General features: G+C 39.1%; 1 protein-coding gene across 7 annotated transcripts in view; it reads left to right on the top strand.

Annotated features, from left to right (window-relative positions):
- MND1 (meiotic nuclear divisions 1) overlaps positions 1-15588 on the top strand; it is a 42830-nt gene extending 27242 nt beyond the window's left edge. For 4 of the 7 annotated variants that reach the window (XM_089527025.1, XM_089527024.1, XM_089527022.1 and 1 more), the window contains 4 exons: positions 3201-3275; positions 5547-5661; positions 12263-12307; positions 15372-15586. In XM_089527025.1, the coding sequence (XP_089383151.1) occupies positions 3201-3275; positions 5547-5661; positions 12263-12307; positions 15372-15478 (342 nt within the window). In that variant the 3' untranslated portion in view covers positions 15479-15586. Of the gene's footprint in view, positions 1-3200; positions 3276-5546; positions 5662-12262; positions 12308-15371 lie in introns of all 7 variants that reach the window. The other 3 variants (XM_089527026.1, XM_089527020.1, XM_089527021.1) reach the window with 3 other exon arrangements.
- Positions 15589-20677: the final 5089 nt, after the last annotated feature.

Raw genomic sequence — 20677 nt, 5'->3', positions numbered from 1 at the left:
TTCTAGACACTGCATACATTAGGGATAACATATGTGTGGCCTGCACCATGATCATAAATGTGCTTATTTGCAAGTAAGGTGCATTGATTTCAATTAAACATGTTTCCAAGTCTTGTGTTTTGTAGTGAGGTTTGTAGAAGCCTTTCTGTTTTAAATAGGGCTTAAACAGTGGTAGAACAAAGTTAAGAATATATTTCTGGTTTGCATGCTTAAAGGATTGGGATCTGGAAGACTGAGATCCAAGACTGATTTTCTGACAGGAGAAAAAACAGGAGAGCAGCTCTGTAAAGATATCCTTGTACTAGGACATCTTTTTGAAAGGCTTCACCATAAAAGGCAATGAGGACAGAGTGGGAGCTGTAAGTACTTGTCAGTGAGTCAGTAGAGCAGAACCTTAGCAATGTAGGGTTGCATGCATGATAAGTTGTGAACCATTCTCTGTTTTCAGAAAGTGCTATGTAAGCAGAAGATCTAGAGGTCTTAGAAATACAGTGTAGCCCCACCCTGTCTATAATAGGCTGTACATTATAGATGTCATATGCATTCCATGGAGCTTATGGTTGAAATGCTTAACAACTTAGGGATATGTAAAGGATTTGTCCAGGGACTGGATCTTTTTCTCACAGTTAGTGTTTATGCTTGCTGGGGGATTTTGGAACCAGTAATGCAAAAAGATAATTTTTCCAAGTTCTACTTTACTGACTCAGTGATTACATTGTGGATGATAGTACCTGCTAATAAATGTGCACAAACTGGTTGAATTCATAATATGTTTAGTTGTTTTTTCCTTCTTTGTTACTGCATAATTTAGGATCCTCCAAACAGAACATAGCTCAGCATCCACATATGGTAGCTGTCCAGGGTTTATTGTTGTTTCAGTCCCAAGAGGCAGCAGTAACAGGGAGTTTAAATTGTCTTCCAGTGACAGTATATGGTTTGTAGTCCGCATTCATCTTGTTGTAATAGATATTGTACCCCATGATGGCGCCCCATGATGGCGCAGTGGTTAAATGACTGTACTGCAGCCACTCACTCAAAACCACAAGGTTGCGAGTTCAAGACCAGCAAAAGGGCTCAAGCTTGACTAAGGCTTGCATCCTTCTGAGGTCGCTAAAATGAGTACCCAGATTGTTGGGGAAAATTAGCTTACAGTTGTAAACCGCTTAGACACTGCTTAAGGTGGTATGAAGCAGTATATAAATGAAGCTTGTTTGTTTGTTTTTTTATATAGCTGAGGTGGGTTTTTTTAAGAAAAATCGATTCTGATGCATGCCCAATAAATGGGAATGCCAGATCAGAATCAATTCTTTTTTCTTTTTTTTAACAATAGAACTGATTGAAAAATCAATCTATTGATTTAACAATAAATTGATTTAGCAATAAATTGATTTTTCGATCAGTTCTATTTTTTTAAAAATGTCTCTCGTCCTCCTCCTCCTGGATCTCCTGACCTTCTCTTGCTCCCAGTCTTTCTGCTTCCTTTTGTCCTTCCTTCCTTTTTCTTCTCCCCCTTCTTTTCCTTCTTTCCTACCTTCCTGCTTTCCTTCCCTCTTTTCTTCTTGCCTCCGCTGCTTTTCCGGGGCTGGCATCATTATGTAATGCTGTGATGCAGCAAAATCTTCATATTTACACTGGTTTCAAGTTATTCATAGCTGTGTTGATCAACATTGTATCAACATTGTCTAAAAGAGTACATATAGGAGGCATGGATGAGAGTGACCATACAGTATGAAAGGAGTAGATGGCACAACAAGAGAACTACCCAAACAAAGTAATGATTGGGAGACATCTTGAAGCAACATAAGGTTCCAGGAGAATGTGTCTAATAGAACCTATTATAGCCTCTACCATCATAGTTCAATGGTAGGACACATGTTTTGCATGTAGATCCCTGTTTAAATATGGTAAAGCCTGAGTCTAAAACTGGGAAGTAGGTTCCAATCAGAGTAAAAAATGTTCCACCATATGAGCCAGTAGTATGAGTCAGTGAATGGCAATTTTCTTTGTTCTTGTCACTTTAAAAGTCAGTGGTTAATGTAAACAATGCAGGGTAGGTATAACCAGCAATGGCTTAAATCAGTAAGCCACTGTTCTGCTATTTCCTGCCAAAAGTAAAGAAGGAATTGCAAAAATAGACCTTTGTCACAATGGCAAAGTTTGAAGTGGCACAGTCTGCTTGGGAAAACTTCAAATAGTATAGCTGGAGAGAAGGGGAAGTATTCCTAAACTGCATTCAGAACTGGGACTGTTTGTGGCAAAGATAACAGCAGGACTCTTTACCTAGTCCCTTACCTGAGCCCTTGTTCTTTCAGCACGGCAGAGTCTGAAGCAGCAGAGAGCTTCTCACTACCACCATTGCAAGATTCCTGCCTTTATATATTTGGCATTTTGAAGGGTTTGTAATCTGAAGTGCTGCAGTCCACATGCAGATTTCTTTATGTTTCACAACTAGGATCAAATTTCTGTAGTCAATGTCAATGTTTCTATAACTTCTTATGAGGAGATGTCTGAATATAAATGTGTGGGAAAGTCCCCAAGGCATTTACTTGTACACTTAACCATCTATTTTAAATGGGGGTGGGGTGTGATAGGAATGGGAAATGTGGTAGGCCTTTCTAGACAGAATGACATTTTAAAAAGAATCACAGAAACCAGTCTTTCTATAAGGCACAAACCAGCTCTGAAACTACATTCTGTGTATGGGTTTGGTGTTTTTGTTCCTGCTTCTGGAAGGGTTGCATGCTTATTTCCTGATATTAGATGAATATCACATTTATCCATTTGAAATTAATTTCCAGGGGGATAACTGTGTTAGTCTAACACAGTCTTTTTCAAACTTTTTTTTTATCTAGGAAGAACACTTAAAATAATTTTGAGGTCTCAAAGATATTAAATGTGACAGTGCCATAATAAATGCTTTGGTCTTCAGTACCACATATTATTTGTTGTCTTTGCTACTTAATGTCATTCCCCCCACCCTTTAGAGGGAAAAGTAATTGTGTGTGTGTGGGAGGGGGGAATTAACTGAATTCTCTGCACTTCTGGTTATTGAAATATTTAAACTTAAGAGTGTTAATGAAACAATCACATCTCAATTCGATTCCTGATTTATTGCCAAAGTCTAATTAAGATGAAAAAATTATAATTCACATTCAGATTAGGTTTTTATTGTTTGGCTTATCCTTTTTCTTTTACGTCAGTTCTCAGAGTTTTGCCAGAAGAAAAATATCTTAGAAGAAAGCATTGAGAAGTCAAAAATTGGACGCCAAGATACTGTAAGTTTTATTGCTTTAGAAATTATAATTTGTATTATCTGAAAACTCTAAATTGAGCTACAGTAGACCCATTGCATCAGTAGAATTGGTCAGGGTTGCAAGCCACTTACTGGCCCAGTCCAGCCAAATTTAATCAGCATTAACAACAATCTCGCTTAGAGTTGCCACATCTCTTATTTCCAAGGAAACCTAGATCTTAGGGGATGTCTTTGAGTTGTGATTTTTTTTTGGCAAACAGGGTCATGTGCCTGCCCTATCTATTTTCAGAATACCAAGCCAAAAAAATATTCATAATTCAGTAGCAATAGCTAAGTAGCAAAATGCTTTAGGTTTAGAACCAGCTCTCTTAATAATGCACAGTCACCAAATTATGGAGAGCTTTATTTGTATACAATAGCAAAATAAAGATTATGCTAGCAAGTTATTAAAGAACACAGCAAACTATATAGAAATCTGTATGGCCAAGTGAAAATAAGAAGGCTAATTATCTGAGCTTTCATACATACCAAATGTATAAGCATGGATCTCTTAGCAAAGCAGAGATCTAGACCATAGTTTTAGCACAGTCAAAACAGAAGACAAAAGACATAATTTTCAGTTTGATATGAAAAACTACCCATAGCTTAGATGGTTCCAGCTGGCCAGTCAATACAGTTATAAATCTAAAATTTCTAATATGTTGGTATCTATGCCAGTTCTTTCCAAACACTGTTGAAAACACATTTCGCTAATCAGCAGGGCCTGTGAACATACTTGAACCACACATAAACAGGGAAATGACACAGGTACTTTGAATATCATACCATTCCAAGGTAGATTTTTTTTAGCCTACCATGCAAGCAAGCTTGTACAAAATGGAAACTTATAAGCAGGCACAGAAGACAGTGTTTCTTCACAGAACCTAAGTGTTGATTTCATAGTTTCACTTGATTCAGTGAGGTTATCATAGTTGGAACAATTAGATTTAGATTTAGGATACTGTGAAAGTTTGTTTGGGTTGTTTTTTTCAGAATACCTTCACCTTGGAGGGGTCAGGGGATAATTGGGCTTGCATTCTTTTCTCTGTGAGGGAACTCTACGTATCATTGATATTTCTATGGGAAGGGAGGACAAACAAAAATTTACTGGTCTAAAGGATGGGAATTATGAGCCCTACACATGTTATCAGTCTGCAGCTCCCAGCATTCCTCATCATTGGCTGTGTTGTTAGAACTGTAGTCCTTGTGTTCAGAAAACATCTGTATAGCATTTCAACAATATCTTGCATTCCAGCAGTTGCCTGGGTCTAACCCTTAGTCTAACACATCTTCAGGTTTAAGGCTGCAGCTGCTATCCGTGCTGTTCAGACACTTCTAGCTGGACCAATATAACATTGGCAGAAGCTACTCAGAACTTCTCTAGGTGATACATATGTCCTGCCTTCAGACCTCAGAACACAAGTTTGCATAAAGTAGGAGTGTGTAAAATATAGCCCTGTGGACGCCACTTTTGTGGTCTCTGAAGCCCCCAGAAGTTCCAGAAAGCCTCTGGTCCCAATTTTGGGGACCATTTTTGGGTAGTTTTAACCTTAAAATCACTCAGCTCCCCCAAAGCCATGAAAACATGCAAAAATATTCTCACTTCAACTGCAAACATTCCAGAATATATACTGTCTCCAAATAACTATGGGCCAGAACAGACCGACCAGAAAATCCAGCTTCTGGGTGGCTTGGGGACATGGCGTTACGACGCTGTACACCACCAAGACGCCCAGAAGCTCCTCAGCCAAGCAGATGGGGGTGGCTTCAAGATGCTCTGGGGGTGTGGTATTTTGATGCCACTTGCTGCCAGAGCACCCAAATGCAGCCTAAATAGGAGTGCATATTTTCCACTTCATTTTGGGCTGTGGAAGGCACCTTCAGAACCACAGTGTGTGTTTACCACAGTCCCAAGGTGACTTGGGCGGGACTCCACCCCTGTTCTGGTCCTGAGTCTTTTGCAGTTATTCTGAAAATGGTAACGGGAGAAGACGCAGCTTCACATTTTGTGAGAAGCTCTGTAGACGTAAACAATAGTGTTTGGGCTTGCTAAAAGTTCTTAAGTGGGGAGGATTGGACCCCTCACTCCTCCACACAGTTGTCCTGCCTCATATAAAGCCTGTCCCATGGTATGAGTGCCGTAATTACAAATGTGTTTGTATTTTTAAAAGAGAAAGGGGGTAGAATGCTACAATCTATTCATAATTGCTTGTATTTAATTCTTCAAAATTTTCTCCAAATAAAATGAACCCAGGCAGAACGTGCTGCATTAACAAAGCAACTTGCTGCCCTTCGACAAAAGAAAGAGCAGCTAAAGGCAGAAATAGATACATACAAAGAATGTGATCCAGATGTTGTTGAAGAAATCCGTAAGTAACATTTTTATTGCTACTTTTTGTGTATTGTGCATTTAGTGTTGTATCTAACGTAATTTGGTGTTGAAGATAGAGCCCCTTTTCCATAGGAAACCAGGGCTTGCAAAACAGACCAGAGAGAGCAGCAAGTGAATTTAAATGGGAAGTTTTTTTCCATAGGAAACTAGGGCTTGCAAAACGGACCAGAAAGAGAAGCAAGTGGATTTAAATGGGAAGTTTTTTCCATAAGAAGCCAGGGCTTGCAAAACGGATCAGAGAGAGAAGCAAGTGGATTTAAAAGAGAAGTTTTTTCCATAGGAAGCCAGGGCTTGCAAAACGGATCAGAGAGAGAAGCAAGTAGATTTAAATGGAGACTTGTTTCCATAGGAAGTCAGAACTTGCCAAATGGACTGGGAAAGAATTGTTAAATGGAGATTGGGGCATCAGGCTTACTTGCTTTAGGGCCTTTCTAAACACTACTGATGGGTTGATACTTCTATAAGTCTACCCAAAATTTTAGGGTCAATTTTGGGACATAAATTTCTTGATTTATAGTCAAGTATATATGGTAATTGGGTGAATAGGAAAGCTAGGTATTCCTGGATGAGGCAGATCTTCATCCATTTCAGTCAGGTTTCAGACCTGGTTATGGGACAGAGACAGCTTTAGTCACTTTGGTGGATAATCTACCCAGGGAACTGGACAGGTGGAATGTGTTCCTGTTCCTGTGCTGGCCTCTCAATGGTTTTTGATAACCATCAACCATGGCTCCATTTTTTCCTAGAAAGGAGATCTCAGAGGGTGGTGCTAGGGGATTACTGTTTGGCTCCCTGACCATTAGCCTATGGAGTTCCTCATCTACCGTATATATTCGACTATAAGTCGATCTCGTGTATAAGTCGAGGGCAGGTTTTGGGGCCAAAATTATGGATTTTGATATGACCCATGGATAAGTCGAGGGTTAAACGTAGGGGCATATAACAAAGGATGTAAAGTATGATGAAAAGGAAAATAATGCCAAAGAACTAAGAAAATTATGGCAGGCATAACTTTGTGTTCATCCTAAAGGCTGGATGGATGAGAGAGTAGAGGGGGTTCATTCTTTATGGTGCTCCCAGGATAGACTGAGCTCTTGCCTTTTATTCAGAGAAAGGGGATGACTCCTTTTTAATATATATAAGAGGTAAAATACAGTACTTACATTGACCCGTGGATAAGTCAACCCAGTTTTTTGGGGTCAATTTTCTGACTAAAATTTCTAGACTTATACATGAGTATATTCAGTATATGAAATCTCAGGGAGAGGTTGTCTGAAGTTCTGAGGTCAGTTATAACCAATATGTCCATGATATCCAGTTCCTATTATTCATCTAATTCCAAGAAAGCTGTTTCTGTGCTAGTGCTTGGATGACAAATTGAATCTTAAACCAGAGAAGACAGGCATTCCTGTTCAGTCAAAAGACAAATCTGGGGATAGGGATTAAACCTGTTTCAGATGGATTATAATCCCTCTGAAAATGCAGATTCACAATTTGGGAGTACACCTGGATTCAGTGCTAGCCTGAAAGCTCAGGTTTCAGCAGTGACCAGGAGTGCTTTTGCACAGTTAAAGCTAGTGTGCCAACTGGAGTTCATGGAGTGTGTGTTTTTGGAGAAGTTGGATCTAACCACAGTGGTTGAATTTCTGTACATGGGGCAACCCTTGTACCAAACCCGGAAGCTTCAGCTAGTGCAGAATATGGCAGCTAGGTTGGTCACTGGATGTCCCAGGGCCGACCATATAACACCGATTCTACATGATCTCCATTGGCTGCCTGTTCGCTTCTGGGCACAATACAAGGTGTTGGTTATAACCTATAAAGCCCTAAATGGCTTGGGCCCAGGGTACTTGGAGGACCTCCTCTCCCCATATAGTCCGCCCCGCACACTCAGGTCGTCTGGGAAGAATCCGTTGAGGATCCCAATATCGAGATATGTATCAACCTCACAGAGGGCCTTTTCTATCTTGGCCCCTGGGATCTGGAACACCCTTCCTGAGGAACTCCGCTCCGCCACCTCCCTGCATCTCTTTAAAAAGAGACTTTCCTGTTTCGGCAAGCCTTCCCCGATGCTCCTTGATGATATATGACTCCCCCCTATATGTACAGCATTATCGAGCACATTTAGCTGGCCTGGATTTGATGTATGGTTTTAATCTGTATTTTGAAATGTTTTTATTGAAGTTTTATTTATGTATTGCAATTTTTATCCTGTATTTTGTATTTGATATTGCAATGTTTACCTGTATACTGCTATGATCAGCACGGAATAGCAGTTTATAAATAAAACTTATTATTATTATTATTATTATTATTATTATTATTATTATTACATGTTTTGGGTACATCCTGTTGTGATTACTGAAATGTGCTCTACATGAGGCTGCCTTTGAAAAATGCTCAGAAACTTCAGCTAGACCAAAGAGCCACAGCCAGGTTGTTAATTGGGACTAACTACAAGGAGCACATAGCTATCTTGTTGCAACAAATTCCATTGACAGCTGGTCCGTTTCCAGGCACAATTCAAAGTATTTGATGGTGCAGTGGTTAAATGCCTGTACTGCAGACACTCGCTCACAAACCATAAAGTTGTGAGTTTGATACCAGCCAGGGGCTCAGGCTCAACTCAGGCTTCCATCCTTCTGTGGTCACTAAAGTGAGTACCCAGCTTGTTGGGGCAATTAGCTTACAGTTGTAAACCGCTTAGAGATTGCTCTGGAGGTATAAAGCAGTATATAAATGAAGCTGTTATTGCTAAAGTGCTGTTTTGGATTTATAACACTCTAAACGGCTTGCGTTGAGGCTTGCAGGTTAGTAAAATGAGTACAGTGGGCCCTCTCCTTAGGCGGGGATCTGTTTCGGACCACCACCACCACCCCCCCCATGTAAGGGAAAATGTGCATATGCTTGCGCCCCATAGGAAACAATGGGGTGTGTGCATGTGGTGGTGGTGTGACGTGCGCTGGCGCACACACCATTGTTTACGTTGTTGTGCGGCTTCTGCGTAAGCAGGAACCTGCATATAGTGCACCCATGTATGGCGCGGGTGCACTGTACCTAACTTGTTGGGGGCAACTGGCTAACACTAAGCAATTGGCTTAGAGAGAGCTCAGCACTACAAAGTGTTATAGAAATATAAGTGCTATTGCTATTTGAAGGACCGTATCTCCCTATATGACCCCATAGGGTTTTAAGATCATCTGGAGAGGCTCTCCTCTCTGTCCCACCATGTTCTCTGGCTCATTTGGGGGGAACAAGTCAGAGACTCTTCTTGGTGGTTGCTCCCAGACTCTTGAACTCCCTCCCCAGTGAGACCAGGCTGGCCCCATCCTTGCATGTTTATTACTTTTGTAGTGTTTTGAACATGTATTATTTAATATGTTGTTAGTTGCTTCGAGTACCATTATTGGGAGAAAGGTGGGATGTTAATGGATGAGGATGAGGATAAAGATGATGGTAGAAGTTTGCCATTTCTTCATCTGACTACATTTTCAGAGCTGAATTTTCCAGTATACTTCCTAATGCCCCTTTTTTGCTAGAAGTCTTTGTACATCCATATTTTCTTTTGCTTCTGTCCATCCCTATTTTGTTTGTTTCATCCTTCACCAGCACACACATGCATAGTTAAATTTTTGTTGTTGGTTTTTTGCAAATGCAGGTGCTTCCAACTTTTTGTTAAACACATTCCTTTAGAGTCTTCCACAAGCTTCCGAGTTGCTTTCAACATACTGACACATTTTCTTTATGCTGTGTTAGCTGTATAAGTATTGTTATTTTAACTTCCCCATCAGGTTTAGATGGGATAACTCACACATTACACACAGAATCATGATATAAAAAGATTAAGCACCCCTGAAAGATCTTTTGAGAAGATGCAAAGTCCATGAGTTCACCATTTGAAATATATTGTCTAAAGTGAGGCTGAATTTAAAATTCTCTTTTCTTTTGGTGTTTAGCTGCTTCCGAACTTCTGTATTTGGATGCAATGTGATAATGCAGAAAAAGACAGATTTTATATGCTCTCCGTTACTATCCTCAATGAAATCATTGAAAGAGTCCTATTGTATACCTTAATTATGCATTGTATTTGGCCCAACATCTGTGGAGGCTTTCTGTAACATGAAGGAAATGCATACAACAGTGTTGCATCTGCCTCTGCATTCAAGAGCATATTAAACACTACTGTATAGCTGTGCATCTGTAAGGCTGCATTGTTAAAGCACTGCATCTCTGTGAACCTTTTAAAAAAATGCTCTTGTCAAGTCCCATCAGTACAGGCTTCCTGTGTCCCTCATGGAAAGGTCAGACTGTCAAATCTCATCAGCCCATAAGTACTGTCTCTCTAAAAAGTGTCTGATAGGGTTTGTGAGGACTAAGTAACAAAAGACGTCTGTCAGCTCTACAAAAAAACATTTGGCTGCCACCATATGCTGGTTTTAGTTGGGCTGCCCACACACTATTGACCTATTTGGGTTTTCCCCCTCTCTTTGTTCTAAATAAGAAAAGCTGTTGCTTAGAATTTAGCTCCACAGTAATTGGTGGAAGGTGAGCTGAAAATCTATTGCTTACATTTTTTTAAAAAAATCTCCCCTTAACATGTCACAACAGCCAGTTATTTCCATGTATCCCCATCCTTAGGTTTCTGTTACAGTATATGGACAACAAATGTCTTCCTTGAGTGGAAGAAAAGATAAAATTCCTTCTTAACCTTCTCGAAGCATATCTGCTCAATGAATGTACATGTTGTTTCTCATTGCATGTTCGCACTTCCTCTTTCTAGGTAACGTAAAACTCAGAAATCCATTTCCCTTTCCATTAAAATTTATTCCAAAAACCTAAATGCACCATGATCTATGGTGCAGGTTTTTAATACAGTGAAATATTTCACGTTACTGAAGACTGAAGAGCTTGAGTTTTACACACTTAACCTTCTTGTTTGTCTGGCAATAGTTTATTTTGCAAGTTAAGTAGGTCTTTCTTGTAGTACAAACTTTTATAACAATAGAATATTTTATGTTGCCTTAATTTCTCAGTATCCCTAGAGACGATCTCTAGGCTATGGTTTGACCATTGCCAATGACTAATGCTCAGCAAGCACTGGCAGGACAAAAGGGTGTGTGTGGATGTGAGAAATATGACAGCTCTTTCAGGGTGTCAGTGTGAGAATTTGTCTTGAGACCATAAACACTCTAAAAGCGGGGTGGGAGCTGAAAGGCATTTGCTGCTTCATCAACAAGTGGATTTTTGTTTGTTTCATCTGCAATTCATATCTGGTCCTTCTAAAAAAATCTTTCATTTTGCCGTATGTTTATGAAATTTCCTAGGGCTGACTTTTTCCTTTACTTATTCCATAAGTTGTCTCTTTGTATGAGGAGACAAATGTGTCAGCATGGACTCAGGAACCTCAGTGTGGAAAGAATTTCATGAAAGTTACAGTGCTTTATGCCAGGAGGTGCTGGTTCTTATGTAACATTGGTTACTTGAATAAATTGCTGTCATGATGGAGAAGGGTGCCTGAAAAGAAGACATAAACTGCTCTGCAAAATGAGGTGTTTCAAACAATATGAAAAGAATTTAAATAATTTAAATTTAAACTTAAAATAGGGAATGAAAGATTTTTGTAATTAATCTATATTTTCCTAGAAGCATATATATCTCTAGTGAAAGAGAGAATGAGAACAGCCTCCTTTTATTTTAATAATAATAATAATTTGTTTTTTTATATACCGCTATTCCAAAGATCATAGCAGTGAACAGCAAGTAAGCTAATTAGCAAGTAAGCTAATTTGCCCCAACAGTCTGGGTACTCATTTTAGCAACCTCGGAAGGATGCAAGCCTGAGTCGAGCTTGGGCCCTTTTGCTGGTCTTGAACTCGCAACCTTGTGGTTTTGAGTGAATGCTGCAGTACAGGTATTTTAAACTTAGGTATCATTTTCTGTGGCTGTATTTGACTGATGATGCAAAAGTGGTACTCCTTAGAAGGCAGGAGCTGTGGCTTCAGAGCTGGATATACTATGGAGTGTAGCCTTATGTAGGATGTAGCCTTATGAAAAAATGCAGTGGTGCAGTTGGGATCCATCTGAGCTAAAACAGGATCTGAACAGTCAGAGCTTAGCCTTATTGATCCTCATTTTTTAATATGTGTTTGATTCATGACAATTTAACACATTTACAACTAAATAATTAATTTTTATAGTAAATAATTAATTTTCATACTGTTTTGATCTCTTGTGTTTGCTGTTTAATTAATATTTTTTAATTTGTACTTCTGTCTGACTTGTTTAACTGGCTGTTGTGCAATAGATATTTGTAATTAAAAGAGAAAACAGTCACAGTTCTTGATTTTTTAATTCTTTAGCATACTTGCAGAGACCATCTCTTTAGAATGATGCTTCTCTTGATATTTGTGGGTTGGCTAAATAGTCGGAAAAGTTTTAAAACATTTCTAAGCCTTTGAAAAACAGGAATTTTGCTTCTTGTTCATAGAACCACTTCAGAATGTAATTTTAACTCTTTTTGATGTGTCATGTTACGAATCTAGAAATTACCATACTGATTTTTTTCTTGTTCTTTTCAGGTCAAGGAAATCAAGTAGCTAAGGAAGCAGCCAACAGATGGACTGGTGTGTGTTTACATTCCTTAGCAGAATCCCTACTCCTTCCTTGAGCAAGATTAAATTGAGAGGAAGGAGTAATCAGACATAAAACTTTAAAAATTCTTATCTATTAACTAAGGAGTTAGTAAAGAAGAGAGTCAGCATGGTGTAGTGGTTTGAGTACTGGGCTATGCCTACGGAGACCAGGGTTCGAATTCCTACTTGGCCATGGATACCCATTGGGTGACCTTGGGCAAATCACACTCTCAGTTTTGGGGATTTATCACATGAGGCAGGTAAATTGTAATTATGCCAGGATAATAGTATCTTTCATTGGGGCATACCATGTGACACTGTTTCTTTTCTGTTTTTTTTCCCCCTGTGGGAGACTTTTTCAGAAGTGTTTGTTTTTATTAACACAAAAAGAATCTGTTAATGATCTTCTTTCCCACTACTGTTCTGGTACAGTTTCAAGCATGAAAGTTTGATTGCACTTGAATGCCAATTTTGGGTGGTCAGGAGGTGGTCAGTGGGTGTGCTTTGGGTGTAGCTTAGGTGTCCTTTGCTTCAGGTGTAAAAGAGAAGGGATAGAAATTTCAGTATAATTTCCTTTCAGTTGGCAACTCAACTGAGAAGCTATTGGCAAATGACTGCTCCCTCAACTGGGGCTTGTCAGATATGCAAAACTGCTCACTGCAGCACCACACCAACTTGCAGCCCCATTCCAGAGTCTCTCTTTCTGTCATTCTCTCATTCACACACACACTTTCACATATACCTGGAAATATATGTGTAAAAGAGTCTTACAGTTCAAAAAAGCATTTATTTCATTTATCCTTGAACTCTTAACTAATTGCTGGTAGGTGAAAGCCAGCATCAGGATCAGTCAGATAGATCAGTAGCTGTTATCTTTCATATGCCAGTGATTAGTTGAGTCTGAAGCTAGAAATCTGATCTATCCCACAAAGAAAAAAGCCCTTTTTAAATGTAACTCTGTTTTCATTTATATTTTGGGGAGTGGAGGGAAGGGCAGGCATATGTGCTAAACTAGGAAAAAGGCCAGGGATAATGTCTTGGAGGGGAGGTACTGGGTAGGCAGTCCCAAATGCTGTATATGATAAGCTTTTAGCACAAATGAAAATTCAATCCCAGAAAGGTTCCCTAAAGTGTGATAGGAAAGAGAGCATATATAACATTTAGAAACAACACTATTTTAGCAGGAAAAGAGCCTTGTGATAAAGTCCTCAGAGGAAGACAAAGGCAAACGTCTGATTAAATCTTGCTAAGAAAATACTGTGATAGGTTCTCCTTAGGGCCTCCATTAGTCAGTAATTACTTAAAGACACACAACAACAACAACAAAAACAACTGAGTGATTTTTTTTGGCAAGTAAATGGGTTGCTAACAGTCCATATAATCTTGTCTTTGGTGAAGTCTGCCATTACTCAAGAAAAGATACGTGTGACTGGAATGCATGCTACCTCTTATGTTTATCTGCTATATTACTAGCTTTAGTCATTGCCAGCTACAGTTATTTATCTTGTCTGGTACAAACCACTGTATGTCAAGCAAGTCCAATTCATAAGTAAGATAGAGAACAGAAGGGTTGGTTCTTTCAATTTCATTTGTTCACTGTAAAGCAAACGTGGAGAACCTTTGGCCTCCTGGATGATGCTGAACTCCAAAACACATCAGCCCTACCAAGTATAGCTAATGGTGAGGAAGTTGCAGTCATTAGTATCAGAAAATCACAGGCTCTGCACCCATGCTGTAAAGCAAAGGTATCTAACTTCAAATTAGCAAAGCACTTTAATTTAGGCCAGTAAAACACTGACATAAGTGAACCTGGAGTCAGTGGTAGCTCTTAAATTTGATTGAACAGCAGCTCTTAGGTAACTGTATGCTGTTCACATAAAATAGCTACCTTATTTTAACAAAACTAGAATGGGCTGGTCACAGGGGGAGCAGTGTGCCATATTGTATATTGCAACTTAACATGACCAGTGCAGTGTAAGTGTGCCTGCCCTGAACATCCAACATTTGGCTTGCCTCAATTCATAAGCCCTGGAAAAATGGAAAATAAAATGTACATATGCCACTTACCAAATCAGGCAGGAGCTGAAGAGAAGTTTTCACAGGCTTTATTGCGTTGGTGAGTGAACTCACAGATAAGAGACTGCGACCAAAAATAGAAGCATATTTTTGCTTAATGCGCCTACTGCCAGTACCTAAGTGTCAGGAGAGGCATTTCATGGCTTTTTAGAATGGGGAAAAAAAAACTGTCCACACTGCTGTAGAGTTTGTTGGCAAATTACTGAACTGTGATGCCATTGCTTTGATTGAGAATATCTGAGGAAGCGTGTATTTCCATATGAACTTATCTAACCTCTGAGATGTTCTTGGGACATCCTTCTTCTGCCACTCTAACCAGAAAGGCATGTTTTTGGGGGGCAGGTGGATATAGGAAATGGCCTTCTCATTGGATACATCCAGCTCTAGAATTTTCTTCATGTAGAGGTTTCTTCTTAGCTTTCCTTCTGTTGGGAGTGAAATGTTTGTATTCAAAAAAGTTTTGGGGAACTCACTATAAGGTTTTTTAATAATGGGCTGTTTTAGGTCTAATCTACACTGCAGAAATAATGCAGTTCGACACTGCATTAATTTCCATAGGCTCAATGCTATGGAATTACAGGATTTGTAGTTTTATGAGACATTTAGCTTTCGCTGTCAGAGACCTCTGGTACTACAACAAACTACAGATTCCAAAGCATTGAGCCATGCCAATTAAAGCAGCCTCAAACTGCATTATTTTTGCAGTGCAGATGCAGCCTCTCTGATTATATCATTTTGAATAGATATATTTTAAATTGTTTAAATACTATAAATAGCTTAATATTTTGTTTTTTGTTTTTTGTCTGTATGATAGCAATAATAGTAGTCATCTGGGAAACTGCAGAAGGTCAGATTTGTCATCAGTGCCTGGGATTTCCTAATTCTTGACTTAATAGTTCCTAAATTCTTACTTTTTTTGAAAGAAGAAACCCTTTTTATTTAATGTTAATGGTTCCTCTCTTTCTCATTTTGTCTACAGATAATATCTTTGCAGTAAAATCTTGGGCCAAACGGAAATTTGGATTTGAAGACAGTAAAATTGACAAAACCTTTGGTATTCCAGAAGACTTTGACTACATTGATTAGTTACGTTTAGAAAAGATGGCAGATAATTTAATATTGTTCAAGAGTTTTTCATTGTGAAGTTTATTTTATTTTCTTTCCAATTGTTATCAGTATTTTGGTTAATAAAAGCTGAAAGTGCATTCAAACCTCTTTTTTACATTCACTTCCTAGTCATTCTGACTTGAACTAAAGACTACCGATGAGGAAGCCCACAGATATAAGAAATAAATGACACACAGAGGGGGATGGGGAAGGCAGAGACTCTGTGATACTGTCCTAATACTTCTCAAATATATTTGAAAAATGAAATTTAAGTAGATTAGCTGTTGTTACAAATTTTGGAATATGTGGTTGCATTAATTGGAATTATTGTTATCTCATTTATCAGATAAAACCTTTTAAAAATCTTAGACTCAAAAGACATGACACAAAAGGAAGTGAGAAAGAAAGGTTGAAGGAAAAAAAGGAAAGTTGCCACTGTTGTTGAATGAATGGACAGTTTACTTGTTTCATACAGTACATATTCTCCATATTCATCTCCTTAAGGAGATGAGTCTCCTTGTAGTTTAGTCATCATTCCTAAGCAATGATGTAGGATGTCAGAATTATTTTAAAAAGCCAGGTAGGCGCAGATAATGAGACAATTCAAATTATCTTAAACCAGAAATTATTTAGTAATTTTTTTTATATCCCGCCTTTCTCCTGATATAGGGACACAAGGTGGCTAACAACAAATTTAAAACAGTACAAGTTAAAAACAATACAAATGCATTAAATTGTAGATGCAGAGTTTTAAAAACAACCAATTTCAAAAAGTTATAAACATTACACATTAAAAATTGACATGCATACAATCTATACAATCCCCAAAACTGCCATGTATGCTCCTTTGAAAAATCTGAAGAGGTATTATTCTGGGACAAGGAGAAAATGCAGTGAATATGTAGAAATTACAATCCACAAACAACTGCATGGAACATGTAGCACAACTATTATACACTGGAAATAATTGTTTCACCACATTAACTGTCCATTTCAGGAGCTATAAGGTGTCCTCAGTTGTTTTGTGCAACTTGTTTTGCACAATAAATGCAAAGTAATTGCAAGCCCTTGATGTGTTGTTGTGAGTGTATGGTATGAAGCAGAAACAACAGCCTGGACTCAAGCCACTAGGAACTGGGGGCAGCCTCCATTTGCACATTATCTGGGACAGCCTTCCCTTTTTTCCCCACTGTGCTATCAAAATGTAATGTGCTCTCAATACTACAGTGTCTACCTGGACGGTCAAACTCCTCTATATAAAAACCCAGTAAGCTTCTGCAGAAACCATCTGCCTATGGAGCAGAACATTAGTATGTACCACAGCTTGGGAAAGTTACACTCTTTGACTGTTCCCAGAATCATAAGTCAGTGTGTCATGCTATCTGTGGAACCCTGAGAATATAATTTGAAAAAGCAGTATTTTCAAGCTCTGATATGCATGCACTGTTTATTTGTTACCATTATCTCTTCCCTTTACAATTACCTTTCCTCTTTAAGGAGTTAAAAGTGTTTTCCTCACCCTTGTTCTTCTCCCAACAATCCTAAGAGTAGCTCAGGCTAAGAAACAGTGGCTAGCAAAAGGTCACCCAGTGAATTTCATGTCTGAGTGGGAACCTGATTCAATAGTTTTTCCAATACTAGTCCTATAATTAACTGCTATACTGTGCTGACTTGACCTTCACAGCCAGTTTCATCTTCACATCCCTAAGTGCTTTTATGGTGGCAACGGAAAAAGAAGAAGATGGAGAGCTAGCTGGAGTGAAAATTGGTGCCAAGAGGCTCTTTCTCCTCTATGCGCGTCTGAGAAGCAAAGAAGCTTGGATCAGCTCATTTACTCTCTTCATGCCTCACTGCAGGTTTTCTTGGCTCTTCCTTGCATACATTAATTCTGAAAAACTTCATGGGATACACAAATATGAGTGATGCTTCGCTGTTTAATAAATTTTATAGCGATCTATCCCGTGAGAATATTACAGTACTTTCTTTGCATATACAGATTTTAGCATGCCTTGACATGTAAGCCTTGGCATGTAACATTTTAGGTGTTTTTAAGAAATTGAAGCCTGATCCTGAAAAGTACTCATGAAGTCTCATCTCAGCTGTGAAGTTCCATGTAACTATATCAGGAGTGGTCAAAGTGCAATGTGTGGGCTGCATGTGCCCTCCTGGCCATTATTGTGGCCCCAGGTACCCCTGTGGGTTATTTATTGATTTTTGGTAAAAACAAAAATTGCTCTGAAATGCTCCAGAACATCTACCAAGGGTCCTGGGACACATTTCCACCACATTTTCCTGCCCCTCCCTGGCCCAATTTAGATCCAAGAGAGGCATTCTTTGAAATAAAGTAAACATTAAACGATATTTGCTTATTTCCAAGTCTTCTCCTGAATCTAAAATTGCCCCTGTTCCCCCTTGACGACATGGAGGGATTTGATTTCTTTTGGGGGGAGCAGGTACAGTGGAGAGGTGTGGCCCTCCAAGGTCTCCTGGGAGACACATGACCCTCTAGTCTTCCAGAGCTCCACATCCATGCCTTAGAGCAGTTGTCATCTTTAAGCTTTAATTCCCTAACTATAAAATGGGAGTGGGAATAGCTTAACCTGAACAATGATCATAGTTAAGGATCTTAATCCACAAAGTACTTTATGAGTTCATATATGGATGCTAATTTAGTAGAAATTAACTTTTAAATTATGTTTTTCTTAAGAAGATGAAAATCATGCAGAAATATTAACAAAGCCTAACATGCTACATAGTAACTCCTCTTAAATCTTAATAATACGCTCATTCCAAAGCTGCATTCTGTTCATATCTAATACTCTTCCTTCAAAAGAAGTAAAACAAAGCCAACTGCTTGAAATCTGTTTTTCTTTTCCTCTTCCTTCCCAGCACTTTAATGCTCACAACATGTTCCATGTTTTTTTAATCCAACAAGTCAGTGGTTTCCATGTGGATGTTAACTCCACTCAGATAAGTGCCAAGAGATTTATTAATTTCTGATGTTTGGCACAAGGGAGTACAAAAGGGAGTTGGCTTTTTCAGTGGTGGCACCATGCTTATGCAATTCTTGGCCAGATGGGTCCATCGGTCCTCATCTGTTCAGTTTTGAGAAGAGCCCTAAAATTATTATACTTTATTTATATAGCGCTGTAAATTTACACAGTACTGTACAAACAATCATTTTAATTAGATGGTTCCCTACCCTCAGGCTTACAATCTAAAAAGACACAAAAGGAAAAGGGAATGGTGGTGGAAAGGGGGATGAGGTTCAGTGGTTATTCTCTCCCTTTGAGGCCTGAACCAAGGCAGATAGATGGACTGGACGGAGGGCCTTCTTCTTGCTCTGGCTAGGCCTGATGGAGCTGGGCCTGCCTTTTCACTCCCTCCCAGGTTGGAAGATGACAGTTGGCATGGAGGGAGGGCTCTTCTTCATAAAAGAACATTCTCATTGTCCTTCTTACAGAGCTACTTGATGCAAATTGTTTTTGTCTGTGATTAATCTTAATTTTTGCATTTGGACAACAGGAGAAGTCCCAGCAGACTGGAAGAGGGCAAACGTCCCCATCTTCAAAAAGGAGAAAAAAGCTAGTCTGACATCAATACCAGGAAAGATTCTAGAGCAGATCATTAAACAGAGAGTCTGTGAATGTCTAGAAGGCAATTCCATAATCACAAAAAGTCAACATGGGTTTCAGAGAAACAAATCATGTCAGACAAATCTTATCTCTGTTTTAGATAAAATTACCAGCTTGTTAGATGAAGGAAGTGCTGTGGATATAGTATATCTTGATTTCAGTAAGGCCTTTGACAAAGTTCCCTATGACATTCTTGCAAACAAGCTTGTAAAAGGTAGCTTAGACAACGTAACTGTTACATGGATTTGTAATTGGTTGACTGGCTGAACCTTTTCATCCTGGAGAGAAGTGACCAGTGGGGTCCCACAGGGTTCTGTCTTGGGCCCAGTGCTATTTAACATCTTTATCAATGACTTGGATGACAGAATTGGGGGCATACTTATCAAATTTGCAGATACCAAATTAGGAGGAGTAGCTAATACCCAGGAGGACAGGATCTAGACTAGAAACCTGGGCCAAAGCTAACAAAGTGAAATTCAACATGGAGAAATGTAAGTTACTGCATTTAGGGCGGGAAAATGCACAGATATAGGATGGGGGACACCTGGCTGAATGAAACTACATGTGAAAGGGATCTAGGAGTCCAAGTAGATGTACAAGTTGAACATGAGTCAACACTGCAATGCGGCAGCTAAAAAGGCCAATATGATTCTGGGCTGCATCAATAGAAGTATAGTGTCTAGATCAAGGGAAGTAATAGTGCCACTCTATTCTACTTTGGTCAGGCCCCACCTGGAATATTGCATCCAGTTCTGGGCACCACAATTCAAAAAGGATGTGGAGAAACTGGAATGTGTCCAAATGAGGGTGACTAAAATGGTGAAGGGTCTGGAAACCATGTCCTATGAGGAATGACTTAGGGAGCTGGGAATGTTTAGCCTGGAGAAGAGAAGGTTAAGACGTGATATGATAGCTCTGTTTAAATACTTGAAGGGGTGTCATATTGAGGAGGGAACAAGCTTGTTTTCTGCTGCTCCAGAGAACAGGATGCAAGCTGCAGGAAAAGAGATTCCACCTCAACGTTAGGTAAGGGCTGACAGTAAGGGCTATTCAACAGTGGAACACACTCCCTCGAAGTATAGTGGAGTCTCCTTCATTGGAGGTCTTTAAGCAGAGGCTGGATGGCCATTTGTTGGGGACGCTTTGACTGAGAGTTCCTGCATGGCAGGGGGTTGGATTGGATGGCCCTTTTCCAACTCTATGATTCTATGATTCTAGTTCTTTTTAAAATTAATAATTACCCTCTGAATTGAATTTTAATTACTTTATTAATTTTGTAAGCTTCCTTAGGAGAGCTCGTGTAGTATACAGATGACCTATAAAGTGCTTTGTAGTAAATGAAATAAACACTATATGGGCTGAAAAAATTGTCATATGGATAACTGGATTATATCTTTAATAACAGTGACCACTTCTTCCAAAAACTGCTTAACTATCCTGAAGCTGTATCTCATATGGAAATTTGTAGAATATTGGCAATAAATTCTAATTCAGTCTCTAAATCTCTAAACTAAGTATTCTTTGGTTGGTTGGTTGGTTGGTT

Source organism: Sceloporus occidentalis, unplaced genomic scaffold (genome assembly GCF_023333645.1).
Source record: "Sceloporus occidentalis isolate IW3139 unplaced genomic scaffold, rSceOcc1.0.p SCAF_5, whole genome shotgun sequence".
Taxonomy (NCBI): domain Eukaryota; kingdom Metazoa; phylum Chordata; class Lepidosauria; order Squamata; family Phrynosomatidae; genus Sceloporus; species Sceloporus occidentalis.
Note: the sequence above shows the minus strand (reverse complement) of the source record. Positions and strands in the feature narration are given on the sequence as shown.